This window comes from Carassius gibelio, chromosome B5 (genome assembly GCF_023724105.1).
Source record: "Carassius gibelio isolate Cgi1373 ecotype wild population from Czech Republic chromosome B5, carGib1.2-hapl.c, whole genome shotgun sequence".
Taxonomy (NCBI): Eukaryota; Metazoa; Chordata; class Actinopteri; order Cypriniformes; family Cyprinidae; genus Carassius; species Carassius gibelio.
The window spans coordinates 38,904,049-38,920,026 of record NC_068400.1 but is presented as its reverse complement, the minus strand read 5'-3'; the positions used below and the strand labels follow the sequence as shown (position 1 = coordinate 38,920,026).

The 15,978-nt window shown below is 38.5% G+C and overlaps 3 protein-coding genes across 9 annotated transcripts in view; 2 read left to right on the top strand and 1 right to left on the bottom strand.

Annotated features, from left to right (window-relative positions):
• The window catches only part of npas2 (neuronal PAS domain protein 2), a 51,245-nt gene extending 48,167 nt beyond the window's left edge, over positions 1–3,078 (top strand). For all 4 annotated transcript variants that reach the window (XM_052556161.1, XM_052556162.1, XM_052556159.1 and 1 more), the window contains one exon: positions 128–3,078. In XM_052556161.1, coding sequence (XP_052412121.1) covers positions 128–298 — 171 coding nt within the window. In that variant the 3' untranslated portion in view covers positions 299–3,078. The remainder of the gene's footprint in view (positions 1–127) is intronic.
• A 624-nt stretch (positions 3,079–3,702) lies between these two features.
• Positions 3,703–10,415, top strand: radx (RPA1 related single stranded DNA binding protein). 4 transcript variants are annotated; one of them, XM_052556156.1, is made up of 16 exons: positions 3,703–3,831; positions 4,049–4,606; positions 5,174–5,316; positions 5,423–5,615; positions 5,748–5,856; positions 6,509–6,609; positions 6,738–6,857; positions 6,939–7,031; positions 7,111–7,266; positions 7,691–7,842; positions 7,946–8,106; positions 8,687–8,734; positions 9,158–9,276; positions 9,494–9,775; positions 9,859–10,023; positions 10,129–10,415. In XM_052556156.1, exons 2-16 carry the CDS (start codon positions 4,051–4,053, stop codon positions 10,275–10,277), a joined length of 2,547 nt encoding a protein of 848 aa, XP_052412116.1. In that variant the 5' UTR covers positions 3,703–3,831; positions 4,049–4,050; the 3' UTR covers positions 10,278–10,415. The 4 variants fall into 4 exon arrangements, with proteins under 4 accessions (XP_052412116.1, XP_052412117.1, XP_052412118.1 ...); XM_052556157.1 differs by having other exon boundaries at positions 3,774–3,928; positions 7,949–8,106; XM_052556158.1 differs by having other exon boundaries at positions 3,774–3,928; positions 10,155–10,415.
• On the bottom strand, positions 10,414–14,977 carry LOC127957563 (MICOS complex subunit MIC27). Its single transcript, XM_052556163.1, has 9 exons — positions 14,893–14,977; positions 14,171–14,278; positions 13,478–13,597; positions 13,336–13,390; positions 13,162–13,260; positions 12,548–12,639; positions 12,328–12,426; positions 11,608–12,184; positions 10,414–11,302 (listed from the first exon to the last, which is right to left on the bottom strand). The coding sequence occupies exons 1-9, from the start codon at positions 14,950–14,952 to the stop codon at positions 11,214–11,216; spliced, it is 1,299 nt and encodes a 432-aa protein (XP_052412123.1). The 5' UTR covers positions 14,953–14,977; the 3' UTR covers positions 10,414–11,213.
• Positions 14,978–15,978: the final 1,001 nt, after the last annotated feature.

Below are 15,978 nucleotides of genomic sequence, written 5' to 3'. Positions count from 1 at the left end.
ATATTAATATACCTGTGCTTCTTATGACTGGTTTTGTGGTCCAGGGTCACTTATTTTCTTGAATCATCTCGTCTGATTCATATGAATGCCTCAAAAACATGGTTACCTTTCTCTTTCTCTCTTGAAGATGCAGCCTCAGGGTCTGATTCAGAGTGCTCCCACTCAGGCCTTATTCCACACCCCTAGCATTCCACAGCAAAGCACTGTGGGATATGTACAGCCACAACAACAGCAGCAGCAGCATCATCACTCACAGTCGGGCAACCTGTCAGACTACAGAAACATGCTCCCACGGTAGCCCCGCCACCTGGGAAAAGCCAAGAGGTTGCCAGGAAAGTGCGTTGAGCATTTAGCTCTGAAAGGCATGATGGGATGGGACTCTCTCGGCTCAGGGGAAGGCTCGTTCCCGAGCCAAACCAAAATCGAGAAAGCCAAAGTTCCCATGACAGCAAATGATGGTGATAACGGCACAAGGCTTAAGGACTCTGCCTGGTCTTGACTGCACACAGAGGATGCTGGGATACGTAGGAAGAGCCAGCAGGAACACAGGGGTCAAGTCAAGCAGGCGCTTTGATCAGTACGTTAAGGACAGGAAGCCGTGGAGGGTTTTTGGTACTGTAATATTACAGTAATCTGGATTTTTCAACACATAAATAAGACAAAATCAACAAATCAAGTAATGCCTTGACAGAGCGTAAACTCCACTGCGTGTGTTCTGTCCTCAACTGCTTCTAAAATACAAACTAAAAGAGAAATCCCCCCACAGACAAGAAGAAAAATACACCGTCATGAACTGATTTCATGCATCATATTTCATGTGTGTGTGCAGATGGTAGGAGCTGGGCATAATTCAGCGAAGACCCAAATATATTTCAAAAACATTTGGCTTCCTGTTATCATCTGCAGAGCTCGTCGGCAATCTCCTGTAGTTATGTTAACGCTATTGTAAAGAAACTTGAAACCCATTGTATATTTAAAATATTTAAGAACAATTTCGCACTAGGGCAAACTTTCCTACCGCTGAGTTCAACTCAATCCCTGTTACTCTTTGTTTCTCGAATTCACTGTACTGTATGTAGAGTTTCTCCACATATTCAGTTCCGGAGCATCGTATTTCAGTACTTTTTATTTCATATTAAGGTTCTGAATATAGCTGGTCAAGGAGAAGCATGTTGGCTTCCCGGATCAAACAGTTCTTTGAGTTTTCAGATGTCCACACAGTAAATCTACATTGATTTGATGTCAATATGAGCACAACAGATGTGCTTTAAGATTTAGTTTCAGTATTACACAGGGATGAAGCTCTGTCTAATTTATGCTTCGTAGTAGAGGGACTTTGTGATTGTTTTATGGTGGCGGGTGTAAGTGCCGCAGCAGTTAAACTGCAAAAATGAAGATGTAAAATAAGACGGTAATGCAGGTTTAATGATTGAAGACAATCATAATGTCAGGGCTGCAGAAATGGAAATGTTCTCATCTGCCTGTCACTTGGGCAAAGTGTTTGACAAATACAACTCAAATATTAGTAAAAAAAAAAAAACTTATTTAATTTTTTTCCCCCCATTACATTTATTTTATTTTATTTATTTTTTGGGGAGAGAGTTGATATATACATGAAAGTGTCAGGCAAAGGGCAAAAATGTTAAGAGGTTCTGGAATGTACAGATATGCAAAAAGGCAAAAATCTTGACAATCAGAAAAGCATTTACATTTTTTTTCTTTGCTGGCACTTTACTCCATCCTGTCATGCATGGCACATTTAAGGGCTGGTGCTGATTATTAAATTTTTTAAATCAAATTCTGTTCAAGACAGTCTAAGATCATGTTCCCTTCTGTATGCTGTGCAATACAAATCGAAAAACAAGAAAGAGTGTGTAATTTATACTTCTCTAAAATAATTGTTTTTGTCTTGTATTAGCAAGAAACGCTTAGTTTTGGTAAAAGCCAGCGTGTATTATGGTACAAAAATCTCCCCAACATTCCTTCAGTCCTGTCTAGAAAGTGTGAAACTGCCCGACTCTCTCAGGTGTGACATCTCCACACAGGTTTCTAGCTTGTTAATAAATAAATAAAATCTGGTCTAGGTTGGTTACTAGATGATCATTAGCTGCTCCAACCATCTAAGACCAGCAACAAACCAGACGGAGGAGCTATAAAACATTAATTTTAAAATGAGTAGGACAAATAAATCCAAAGGTTGAGACTTATGCCAGTTGCCACTGTGATGGCTATATAGAGTGTACATTGTCCCCGGAACAAAATGAGCTGTTGCAACCTTCATTTATTGCCCATTTGCGGTGTTTTCATGAAATTGTATTTAAGACTGAAATGTTTCTTGAGTTAAAGGTTTGATTGTTTTGCAGGTGTGTTTGTGTTCATTGATTGGGTTGTAAGTAGATGGAAACTGTACTGACTCTCTCATCTTTGTTCTCTTTCTCTGTGAAACTATGCTCTGGTTGTGGAAACTGCACTTTATTCTTTTTCCTTTCTTTATGTATTTTGCTTTGTGTGCTCTCTCTCTCTCTCTCTCTCTCTCTCTCTGGCCTGATTTTCTCCCCAAAAGTGTCTGTTCTGATGAGGTTTTAGGCCTCATGGATTCGTGAGTGTGTGTGTTATGTGTTACCTGATCAGGTGACATTGTCAATGCATTTATATTCTCCCAGGTGAGGGGGAGGAGACAGAAAATGACACCTGGCATAAACAGCCATCTCTGCTGATACTCTGCAGAAAATACATTTATGATATTGTAATATAAGATATACAAAAAAATGTCTAGAAAAATATAGTTGTTTATTTTATAAGATGTCAAATAGATTGAACTAAATTTATATGCAGCGTATGATTTGAAAGTAAAAACAGAGGTATTTTGTAACAGATTAATTATTGAAGTGTCTTACTTTTGGGGGGACGTAAAGCTTTCTGTTTGTCAGTTCAGCGAGTTGATGTTGCACAGTCAATGTATGGCTTGTTTTTCCCCCTTTTATTCTCCTGTGTACATATACCATCACGACAAGCTTTAACATATTGTTAATATTGTTTTAAAAGAAATTAATAATAAAAAAAGTTTACATTCTGAAACCGTTTGGATGTTATACCGACTCTTAATTACTTTAAAATACATAGGATTTTGCATAAAATATAACAGTTTATATAAAAGTAATACACATTTTAAATGATGTATGTATTACTTATTACTTCTATATAAACATTTGTTATATTTTATGTAAACATTAGTTATTTCAGTTTATATATATTACATTGTTTAGATCACGATAAAATTAGGTCGTTATAACAAGAAAACAACTCTCGTAATGACGAGATAAAGAGAAATTCATTAAGTATTTTATTAACCATAGTTGTATTTTATATTTTATCTGTATTTTATGTTCCACTGTTAGTGTTACCTGTATATAGCAAGAGTCTAAGAGTAACACAATTTAGATTTTTTTTTTTTTTTTGTATGCATGTGCTGTACATGTGGATGAATTGACAATAAACAGACTTTGACTTGATCAGATGAGGAAAAGCCACCTTTAGCTTCAAATTGTATTCCAGTTTTTGTTTCTTCTGAAATTATTTTACTCCAAAAAATAAAGATTTAAAGATATGTTTCTATCGTAATGCATTTTATGACAATAAAAAAGCGGACCGCTGTTTTAATGTGGATCAAATATGACACGGGATCAAAGGCAGAACTTTGTTGTAAAGCAGTGAACGCTGTTGTGTCCTCCGCGCCTTTAGGTGGCGCTGTGGTTTGGTGTTCAGTTACTCGGGTCGGGAAGAAGAAACACGAACTCATCGCGCGCTTGGAGTTTGTTTACATTCCGTGAGGTTTGAGCTGACTTCATCAATAATAAAATCGCATACACGTACATTATTTTAAAATATAAATGAATAAAACCCTGTTACTTTCATATAAGTAAACTTAGTGAGTATCTGTCTCCTGTAAACATTCGCTTTTATATACTTATTCAGCGTCGTTAAATGTAACGTTAGAGTTAACGGGTTTGAATCTGGATCTAGACGCTCTAACCGTTTGTGGTTTCAGTGATGGAAGGCCCGTCGGATCGCAGTGACAGCGGGTCCGGTTCTGCTCTCCAGGCGGTGTTTGAGCAGCTGCGGTCCACGCACACTCTCTCCCTGACCCTCACCGAGCCGCTGTGTCTGGCTGTCATCGCTCTGGACCGCTACCTGAGCGCACAGCATCCCGCCGCTGAGAGCTACAGCTACGACCTGACGGTAACGGACGGCCGGTGGCGGATAAAGTGTCAGCTCGCGGACAGTCTGAGCCGGTGGGTGAAGACGTGCTCGCTGCGTTGCGGTGCCGGGGTCCTGGTGTCCCAGCTGTCGATGGTCCACGACGAGACGAGGCTGAGTCACAGTTACATCAGAATAGACAGCATCCACAGCGTCGTGGATCTCCCGGAGAGGTTTCTGTCCGTTCAGGACGTGGGGAGTATCCCGGAGTGGTGTCAGGACCATGTAACCCAGTCCGATGGACCCCTGCAGCTGAGCAGAAAATATTATTTACCACTGTGGATAAACGATGATCCTTATGAAAGCGTTTGGGTTCCTTATAGCCCACCGCCAGACGTGGTCATTGATGGTATGAGATCATGTTCTTTTCAAAACTTCTTTCAAGACTTTGTTTAAGGTTCACTGTGCAGCCCCCAAAAGGTCATTTAAATTATTTAACCATCTTTCCCGCTACCCTTAAAACCACTATGTTTTGCCCATTTGTCAGCAAGAGTTTTTTATTTGTTATGTAGTACAAAGTTTAATTTGTGCAGGTCCGAATAAGTATATTGTTACATTTTTTACTTGAATATATCTGTTACACTGGAAGATGATTAAACATTTCGCCCATATTTAGCAATTTTATTTTGACAAAAGTTATTTGAAACATGAAAGTAGTAGACACTACACTTATATGTAATGTTTTCTGAAGCTAGTTAATTTAGCACCAAAAGGTTGGCTTGTAGTTATTATTAATAAACTTATATTTATTTATTATAAAATGAAATACTTGTGTTTGAGCACAAATAATTTGTGTAAGAGAAATGAGAATGTGGAATAAGACCGTTTAAATTAAGTATCATTTTAACGTAGCTGCGGATAATTTGTTGTGTAATAGGAGTGTGATCTTTTTTTATACGTTATATTTCTGTGTCAGTGTCTAGAATCACACTTCTGGCCGATCTGGATGCGTTCTTTCACAGCTCCAGACGACCTCTCCCACTGCTGGTCCGAATTCTGCACAGGTCCAGGATACGGTACTATGGCAAACCAGGACAAAACATTGACTTCCCGTTTCAGGTGAATCAACATCAAAGGTTCTTTTTGTCTGCAGGTTCTTCTGCACCACAAACATTTTGGGGCTGTGATCTCTTTCTTTCACATCCTCTCTCTTGCTCTCTTTCAGGTGTACTGTGAGGTGGCTGATCAGAGTGGCGTCATGTCTATGGTTGTATGGAATGATCTTTGTCCTGAATGGTTCAACAGACTGACAGTTGGCTCGGTTCTATATTTGCAACAGTACTCATTGAAACACAGTTATCAAAACAGATCTAGACCACAAATCCGCACACTCTCTCTAATGACTTTCCACTCCATTGGTATGACTCCAGAGCTTTTTAGTTGCTAGCTTTCTTACGCTGCATTTTCACATAGGTTTGTTTTATACAGGTTCAGTATTGGACCATTTCTTGAAAAAGTTTTATTTCAGCTGCCTTGCCTTGGGTTTGTAGAGATCAGCCTGAATCCTCGAAGTCCTGCCTCTGTAGTGACAGTGATTCCTCCAAAAAGTGTCCAGCCTCAGTGGGATCTGCCTGATGTCCCATACAACTTTGCCACAAGGTACACAGATTTATTTAAAATGTCAGTGCACCCTCAGTTTCAGTTATGTCCAAATACAGGATGTCCTGCAAGCATGTACACTACTATTCAAAAGTATGGGGTCAGTCTCAAAAGTCAACTTTTTTTCAGCAAGCATACATTAAATTGTACAAAAAGTGCTCGCAAAGACTGGATAATATCACAAAAAAATTCTGTTTCAAATAAATGCTGTTCTTTTGTACTTTCTTTTCATCATTTTACACTTAATCATTAAACAGAAGAAATCAGCATATTAGAATGATTTCTGAAAGATCGTGTGACACTGAAAAATTCTGAAAATGAAACTTTATAAATGAGACATATTACATTATATGTCAGAAATAGTAAACAGTTTAATTGTATTAATATTTTACAATATTACAATGCAAACTTGGTGAACATGAGTTATTTACAAAAACAAAATCTTACTGATACCAACCGTTTGAATGGTAACATAAATCAGTGTGTCGAATGCAAATATGCAAACAAAGCATAGCTGAAACCGAATGTGTTATTTTATTGGATTTTAATTTGCATGTTTTAATACCTTTGTTATTGATTAGTCCAATTTACAACACATGTAAATTTATCATGAAGCCAATCAACAATTTTCTAAACTGCTCGCTGTGATCAGGTCAGAGGTGGACTCGATGAATAATAACCAAGCCTGTGACATCATTGGTTTAGTGACATATGTGGGCCGGGTTGAGCGAATTAGGAGCAAGGAGAAGACAGGTATAGTCTTATTATAGCTGGTTGTCAGTATTAGAGCTTGCTAATTCAAGATACATTATTACTATTCATACTTAGGGTTGGGAATTGGTCAAACCACCCTTACATCTTCTTGTGTGTGTGTGTGTCAGGACCTGAAAAGTTCTGGGCATATCGTTGGGTACATGCAGTGGATGGGACAACTGACACACCATTTATCCTGGAGATCTTCTCCTCATCCCAGCCAGAGATCTTCAACAACATCTGCCCAAGTAAAACAGCAGTCCATGTACACATTAATTGCATTTCTCTAATGCTAAATGACCTTATTTAGGATCTCTCTTGCTGTGCAGTGACGTATCTGGTGTGCACCCAGATGAGAGTGTGTAAGACGGGATGTTCTGTGTATCTGACCAGTAGCACAGAAACACAGCTCTTCATCACAGGTAGATTTCAGCCCGTGAGGTCACAGATAATCACAATCAGCTCAGCTTTATTTATTTGTCTGTGTGTGTGCTTTAACAGGCTGTCATAAAAAGCAGCCCTATGTCAATGAGCCAAAAGTGAAAGCATTTATTCAGTGGACTAAGACACTGAAGGACAGTGTGATGCTGCGGAGGACTTCGGTTGGAGGACATTACTGCTACCCTCCTGCACCACCCACCAATAGCAACATGACCAGTGAGATTTAGCCTTCTTATATTTAAACAGTATTGCAACTGAGAAAATCACACAATGGTGCCTTTTTTCTTTTTTGATATTCAGTGTTCAAAAGACTACAGAAGTGTTACTTGTTAAAGTATATTCAATTTAAAGTCTGTCATTGTTTGCTCATCCTCAAGTTTGTATGAATTTCTTTAATCAGTGGAACATAAAAGATCATTTGAAGAGTGTTGGTAACCACCGACTTCCATATTATGACAAAAAATACTTAGGAAGTCAACCGCTACCAGCAACCAAGCATTTTTCAAAATATTTTTTTTTTTATGAAGACAAAAATGAATACAGGTTTGGACAACATGGGGGTGAGTAAATGATGACAGAATTTTAATGTCATGCTGAAATCTGATTTAATTAGGCGCACATGAATTCCCGTGTGTTGCAGATGAGCCGATTACAGCAGTGGCTGATCTGAAGGGAGAGCTGCAGAGTCTGCAGTACAGAGAGCACAGGAGACTGGCTGTACAGGGCTATGTGGCTGCTGTGCAGTACCACGCATGGCCACCACAACCTGAAACACCACACAGTGAACAACAGGTCTGTACAGCTCAATCAAACTGAAACAAGCACCATTAGCACTGTCATTTCCATTTGCGTTTTTAGAAAATGTGCTGATAAAAATAATGACATGTCATTACAGCAGGAGGGTGTCTCTGTACGAGGAGTCAGTGACACTGGAGCTGCCGCTTCTTCTTCCACAGTGGATGAAATGACTCTGACACAGAGAGAAATGGATTCAACCTCACCTGATTCTGATATTACAGTCTCACCCAAACGCAGGAGAGTGCAGACAGGCTCAATGTAAGGCACTCTTCACCAGCAGCCATAGTGTATCGTTCATTGATATTAAGGGATTTTTTTCATTACTCTAGTCTTCAGTGTCACATCATGATCCTTCAGAAATTGGTATTATATGCAAATTTGGTGCTAAAGAAAACAACTCTTTTTTTTTTCTTATCGTGAATTGATAGTTATGATAGTTTATCCTGTGGCCTGCACAAGCTACATCACACTGATGATTCTGGGTAAGAGCAGCACTTGCAGAAAAGATTGTTGATTCTGAATTTTTTCAGAATTCTTTAATAGAAAAGTAAAAAAAAAAAAAAAGTGGAATCTTTTGATTATTAATGACCTCAGACAATTAAACATTAGCTTAAATATTTAAAGAAAATTCTGAGGCCAAATAATTACATTGCCAAAAAGTCACAAAAAATGTATGTGTCAAATAAAACTGACAGATAAGGCATTTATGTCCGGTTTACTTACCTTTGGCAGATGTGGAAACAAGGTTGAATGAATATTGCTTAATTTATGTAAATATTTTTATAAAGATTTTTTGATTTCATTATTGTGCCACAAATATTTTCCCCTCTTTATTCAGAGGAGTGCATCGGCAGTATCTCACCAGATCCAAAATGCAGTCCAACAGGTAATCTAAGCATGTCTCACTTCAGCCTATTCAGATGGTTTTGTGTAATTCAGCATACTAGTAATAACAGGACACATGTATTCTTTTTTCCTTTGAAATATTGTGTATTTTAATCTGAAAACCTGCCTGTGTGTTTTGAGGTTCTACCCAGCTGAGATTAAAATAGGTCAGACTGTCTGACATTTCATTTGATGTATATTCAAACTTGAAAATTGTACATTTAAAATGCATTTATTTAAATTTCCGTAATAATGTACATTTATTTAAATTGCAGTGCCTTGCCCTATAGATTTCCATCGTAAATGCATGTCAATTTTACATGTGCCTTCTTTTTTTTTACTGTGAAGTCAAAATGTATTTCCTGCAATAATGAACTGCTGGGTAGAAAATTTCTTTAAATCTAACTTCTGATTGGTCCCTCAGGCAGGTGGGCGTTTCCTCTCATGAAGAGGAGGAAGAAGAGCGGCAGGATGAAGGGGAGTTGGAGTCAGAGGAATCTGAGGTTGAAGATGCATCAGTTAGACGGCCAGCTGTAGAAAAAGGTGTTGTTCCCTCTAAACATCCCTGACACAAATATATAAAATATGTAAAAACATAAGTTATATTTGAAAACAAATTAAACAAAAGAGAGTTCTTAAAAATTTTAATATTACTATATTTTGATCAAATAACAGCAGTCTTGGTGAGCTCAAGAGACTTTAAAAATGTATTAATTGTATTTATCTCAAACCTTTGTATTGTCATCTATTTTTTCAAAAGAGATTGACCACACATCACAAGATGTACAGCAAGCTGCCAGCCACCCCACTGCATTATGGGAGAGCAGAGTCTGGCCTTTAGTGAAACAGCAAGTGACCGATCACATTTGTTGTGGTAGACTCGATCATGAAAGCATTCCTGAAAAATTCCACTTTGACGACAGAGAAGTTCTACTGCATCACCTGAACCTGAGCCCGGCCAGATGGACACCTGATCTCACCTCACAGACACACACGCACACACCTGTGGCCTGCACCGGCTATTTCACACTCACGATTCTGGGTAAGAGCAGCACCTGCAGCTCACCATGTTGTGGACTGGAGCTACAGCTTCAGATAATAACTGGACTTCTCTTCTTCTCTCAGGGCTGAATCAAAGAGCCGCAGTAGATGTTCAGTTTGTGCCTGTCATCTCCCCTGATGACCCCAGAGCAGCTGGAGTGCCACACACTCAGCATGACAACTCCCTGCTGTCCTGCATATCAACAGGACAACTGTGTGTGCAGCCAGATGGTAGCTGCCCCGCACCAGGTGTGTGTGTGTGTGTGTTTGGTTCACAGTCTCCATCTCTTCTGAATAACCTGTGAGTCACTGTGACATATTGTAGCACTAAAGTGTGTGTGTGTTTGTCTGCAGAGTCATTGATGTGTTCTGCCCCTCAGCTGGAGTCAGAGCGCGTGGTGTGTATTGTTGATCTCTGTCTGCTCGGAGAACGCAGGGTAGAAACGATCTGCTCCAAACTCTACAGGACAGCAGACATCTGCCAGCCTGATGGCACTCCGTGAGATGCCCACACGTCATGAAAATAATCATGCAAGGAAAAAAAGTCAGTAAATGGGGCGGAAAGGTGTTTGTATTAATAATATATGCTTGTTTGTAATTTCAGAAAACATTTTAGAAAAATAAACTCAAACCCAAAAATATTTTTAAATACCTTTATTTTTATCTTATGCTTTTCCGTTGCACAGGCATTAAAGATTTATGTAAAGAAAGCATAAATTAAATCTTTTAACAAAAACATGTTAGTGCCCTTTAAGAAATACTGTCCAAAAAATTGTGTTGGACAATCCCACAATTGAAAAGCAGTTCCCAGAGTTGTGTTTGAAATGTTTTGAAACTAAAGACACATGCGTGCCGTTAACTAATATTTTCAAATGGGTCAAGATTTAACAGCTGTTATCAGAAATTAAGGCAGATTTCCAATTTCATAGATTTAGATCAGGCTTGTTATATTTACTCCTGACCCACATAAAATGTATGCATCAAATGTTTTTGATCATATAAAAAGGTTGTTTTGTGTGTGCGTGTGGTCCAGTTTTAGATGTAATTTTGTCACAGTATCAGATGAGCACAGAATTCATGTTGCTACAGGAATTGAGGTCAGAAATAAATCTGGAGATTAATCTAAAGGACCACAGGCTTTTTATTCAAATACTGTTAGCCTGGATTTTCCTACATAGTGTCAACAAAATATAGATAATGTGTGAACACAGAATGTGGCTTTGTGTGTGTATTTGATATCCCTGCTGAGGTAAGAAAATTCTCACAAGTGTGAGGCCGCACAGAAAGAAAGAACCGTAGCATTACCTTCCTCCACATCACCGGTAAAACCTAAATATCCTAATCACAAAGTGATCAAACACTGCTGGAATCCTGGCACATTAAAACATCTCATCATATGCTCCATCTTTCTCTCTCTGTGCAGTTTCTCTGTCACTCGTTCAGCTCCGTGTGCTGTACATGTCTGCATCCTCTGGATTAGACTGGCCGTGGTCAAGCAGAGAAGGGTCAGGAACAAAACCTGACTTCACTAGAATGGAAAGAGACAGGGTGGATTTTAGTATGTGGAGAAGTCACCTGAGAATTCTTGTTTTAGCAACATGAACATGCACAGGAATTAATACTTTTATTTAGCAGGGATGCATTAAATTGATCAAAGGTGAAGTAGAAAATCAGTAAAGACATTTATAAAGTTAAGGTAGTAAAAAAAAAAAAAAAGTTGAGAAGAAATTGATCCACAGGAATTACCGTATCTAGTATAGCTGCATTAGACTAGTTGGAAGGGGGAAATGCTAAATCCAAAGGCTTGCTTCATAACTAAATACGTTTCCTCACCTGTGGCTGGCTCATCTACAGAAGGATCAGATGAAGGCGGGGCTTCCTCAGCTGGGGGAGGTGTCAAAGGAATGGCTTCTTCAGCAGGGGGCAGGGCAACAGAAACTGCTTCTTCGTCTGCTGTGGTTAAGTTGGCAGCTTCAGGGGGTGTGGTTTCCTCTACAGTAGGTGTAGTTGAGGGTGTGGCCTCTTCTATAACAACTGCAGGTGCATCAAGTTCTGAGGCAGTAGGTGCAGCTTCTAGGACAATTTCAGGATCAGACTCCACAACAGGAGTAATATCCATTTCAGCAGAAGATGCTGGCTCGGGAACAGGGATGGATTGTGCATCTAGGACAGGCTCAGGGGCAGTTTCTACAGCAGGTGCAGGAGGAGATTCAGATTCAGAGAGTGGGGCAGCGTTTCCAGACGCTACATCAACAACAGAAGGAGGTTCTAACACATCTGTTACTGGGGCTAAATCCACTGATGGGACAACTTGTGTTACTGGTGTGACATCCTGATGTGGAACAGCAGAGGCCGGCTCACAATCGGACGAAAGTGCTTCTGTATCTGAGCTTGTTACAGCGGCAGCAGACTATAAATATATTAAACATAAAAATCTAAATTGCATTTGCAATACATCAAAATAATTCTAAAAGTGAAAATTACATTTACATTGTTTCATTTAGCAGACACTTAAAAACCAACATGGTTTTAATATCCAACTTAGCAGATTACCTCCATACTAAAAACAGGCATGGTGACATCTTCCTTTGGTTTGGATTTAAACACTGAAGCAACAGACGAACTGACAGTATACACCTTTTTACCAGTAATCTATGAAAAAAAAAAGTATACAAGCAATGATATTCTAGGTTTGGGTGAAAAATTAACATTAAGTATATAGGGTTGTTTTTATTTATTTATTTTTTTTGAGTGCGAGAGAAAGAGGATGTACCTTCAGGACTCCGACGGTCTGTGTGGGGTAACAGACTGCAGCACCAGCGGTAGCCAGACTAAGAGGAACGAATATCTTCTTTAAACGAGAGCCTGCGCAAAAGCACACATTTACACAGATGCTGCTTACTATTCACTTAAACTAGAGCTGGGTATAGTTCAAAAATCTTCCACATCAGTTTCGGAACAATACTTTTTTTGATACCAATTTTATGAAAACCATTTATATTACATTACCTCAAAAAAATTTTTTCAAACACTGTGATTTAAAGTGAGTTTTGAGTAAAAGTGTAGCATAAATCTTCTAAATTGTCTTATGGAGCATGGTGATACATACGTGCGTTTTTGATTGTATATTGTGGACAGAAATCTTTTCTGAAGCGCAGCTGAAACACCAGTATGGACAACGACTGTTTTCATTTTAAAACAAAAATGCTCTAGTGTAACCGTAGCCTTTCATTTATGGGTGTTGTGATGCTTGCAGACTTACATCCTTGATGTCTCACCCAAGTGACATTTTTTGATACTCAATGGCATTGAGACAATTCGGTCAGTGAATAAAAAGTATCGAACGGGATACCCAGCTGTATTTTTAAACAGAAAAACAACACTTACCCTTGCGTGCCAGTATCAGGCCACCCAATCCGGACACACCGATGACACCCACTCTAGGCAGGAAGCCAGGAGGTGGATCTCGAAGGAAGTGATAGGAGTCTAAAACCAGAGAAGGTTAAGAGTCAAGGGCAGGTTCAAAGGTCATTTCCTCCCTCTATCTAACATCAGGCTCACCTTGCCCTGCATGGTAAACTGATATCACTCCGACTTTGACTGAAGTGAAGGTGTTCTGTAAAAACAAGAACAGATATCTTTCATAAACTCACACTACTAACAATGAGAGATTAAGTCATTATCACAGTGTCTCAGATTTCACCTGCACTGCTCTGAAGTACGGCTGCAGGCCCACCCTCACGGCCCCCAGCCCCGTCTGCACTACACCAGGCTGTTCCTCCACAAAGCGCACCTCAGGACCATCTGGAGAGTAGATGGACAACTGGACAAAGACAGGGAAAAAGACACCGGTCATGGTGATGTATTTTACATGGGTATTAGTTTACATTCAAAGGTTTGGGGTGGGTGAGATTTTTCAAAAATACAGTAATAGTGTGAAAAATAATACAAAATCTGAATATAAAAATCAGTGTTTTCTATTTTAACATATTTCAAAATATAATGTATTCCTGTAATCATCATTCCTCCATTCTTCAGTGTCACATGATCCTTCAGAAATCATTCTACCACACTGATTTGCTGATTTAAATTCATAATATTACCAATTAAAAACAATTGAGCTGCTTTATTTAAATAACAGCATTTATTTAGATTTTTTAAAAACTTAAGCCTTAAGCGTCTTACTGACCCTACATATTTGAATGGAAATGTACATAATTTGTCTAAAGTGCGAACTTGCACTTCCTACTAACATTTAAAACAATCGTATGGTACATTGTTCATACATTTTGATAAATGTAATAGGTCACTCAGGTATTCCATGCATACAGGAAATTAACAAATTGCACACCACATACCACACTTATAATTTGGTTATAGTCATACTTTTTCTTACCTCTCTTGGAGATAATAGCTCCTCGTTTATTTTCTCATTTATGGAATAAATCCTGAATGAGCTCAAACCCACTGCAACAGCAGCAGGAAGAGCTGCATACTTCAGAATCTGAGGATCAACACAGCAGTTTAATAATACAGACTGAATTAAGTTGTTTACCATAATGCCATGGTATTAAATACCCTTAAAATCATATATACCATATTATTTAAATGGAATCAACATGGTTCATGTAAAAAAAACGTTTTCTGCATGTGTCGCGTACTTCTCATTGAACGTGTGTAGTGTAGTAACTATGAGCTTTGGCCTGGCCGAGTGTTTTCTCCGTTTCAGCTCCTTGATCTTGTCTTAAGCACATTATCTTTATCAGTTTAATGGACTGAAGCGAGAGAAGACGCTTTTCCTTTGCTTTAATAATCCCAATCCTACTGGCTCGAGTGACAGAAACCTAGCCAGCTGCCTCAGAGTGATGTGTAGGCAGCAGATTATGTTTTAAGACACTGTCAGTGGGAGATCATTAGTGTGTGTGTTTGAGTTTAAAAACGGCATGTTCTTCGCTCTGGTTTAACAAACACCGTGCTTACGTTCTGATTAACAGCTGCGTCATACAGATCATAAAAAATTATGCTTGTCTATATGTGTTATACTATTCTGCAGAATGCACATATTATTAAATAGTACACACTATAATTTGAACTAACTCAGCTGGAAGTGTAACTCACCTTGGCCGCCATGCCGGTCCCGCCCCTTTCGGTCTTACTACGGTAAGCAGGAGGAGTCATGAAAGCCCTCAGAACGCGAGAGAATATTCCTAATGGATTTCCATAATAATAATAAATACCCAAATTACGCCATATGACAGATACATTATTGTTATTATTATATTAGCTTCATCGCATTTGTTATTTTTTACCCCATATGAGGTAATTTACAATATAATATAATATAATATAATATAATAGCCTACATATTCATTTCTTTATTTTATTAATTTAAATAAACCACAATTCATTATAACGAGGGAACAAATTCATAACTCGTGGTCACTAGTATTAGAAACGATTATTTTTACAAGCTAAAAATGGTTTTAAGTCGGTTATTTCTATATTTTGCTGAAGTGTGTCAGTAGGAAATATCAGTTTACATTTCCAAACATTCATTTTGCCATTAATTGTAATAATCCATTGAGATTTTTTTCAGACAACAGCCAGCGCTCCACACAGAGATCTAATCTGATCATTATCAATCTGTCTGGCATGACATGAAGAAACAGAACAAACTGAAACAGACTAAATCTCCAAGCTGCCGAGATGTTTAAAGAAACCTATCTGCAAACCTACAGAATGCTGTAAATTGCTGTAAAATGAGGATGCTGTCAAAAATAATGTCAAAAATAGATTTTTTTAATTAAGTCCTACTAACTAAATTAAATCAACATTTGGTTTGTGTTTAAAGCAGCTTTTGCCCTAGGTGTACTTGCATATAGATTTTCAGGTAGCTTTGCAGTTTGGTCTCTTGAAGCATGTTGGAGTTTGTTCTGTTTCTTCATGTCATTCCAAACAGATTCGATGATCAAAACTGTGGGACTGAGTCATTGAGGGCCTTTAAAATTAAGATACCAAAAGGAAAGCTTGTTAAAACCAGAATCTAAAAGGATATTAAGATATCTTTTATACTTTTAGGCTTGGTTTCACAGATAGGGCTAAGCTTAAGCCAGGACTAGGCCCCAGTTAAATTAAGATACTTAAGAAGCTTTAATAAAATTCCTTAGAAAAACATTTCAAGTGTGCATCTTGAGACAGACCCAT

Bases quoted from the DNA above. Each gene is read 5' to 3' on its own strand.
- radx (XM_052556155.1), top strand. The intron at 5,317-5,422 runs GTGAATCAACAT...GCTCTCTTTCAG, and splicing joins ACATTGACTTCCCGTTTCAG to GTGTACTGTGAGGTGGCTGA. The intron at 8,735-9,157 runs GTAATCTAAGCA...TTGGTCCCTCAG, and splicing joins TCCAAAATGCAGTCCAACAG to GCAGGTGGGCGTTTCCTCTC.
- LOC127957563 (XM_052556163.1), bottom strand. From the start codon at position 14,952: ATGACTCCTCCTGCTTACCGTAGTAAGACCGAAAGGGGCGGGACCGGC. The intron at 13,391-13,477 runs GTGAAATCTGAG...TTGTTTTTACAG, and splicing joins CGTACTTCAGAGCAGTGCAG to AACACCTTCACTTCAGTCAA. The intron at 12,640-13,161 runs GTAAGTGTTGTT...GCTTTTGCGCAG, and splicing joins CCTGATACTGGCACGCAAGG to GCTCTCGTTTAAAGAAGATA.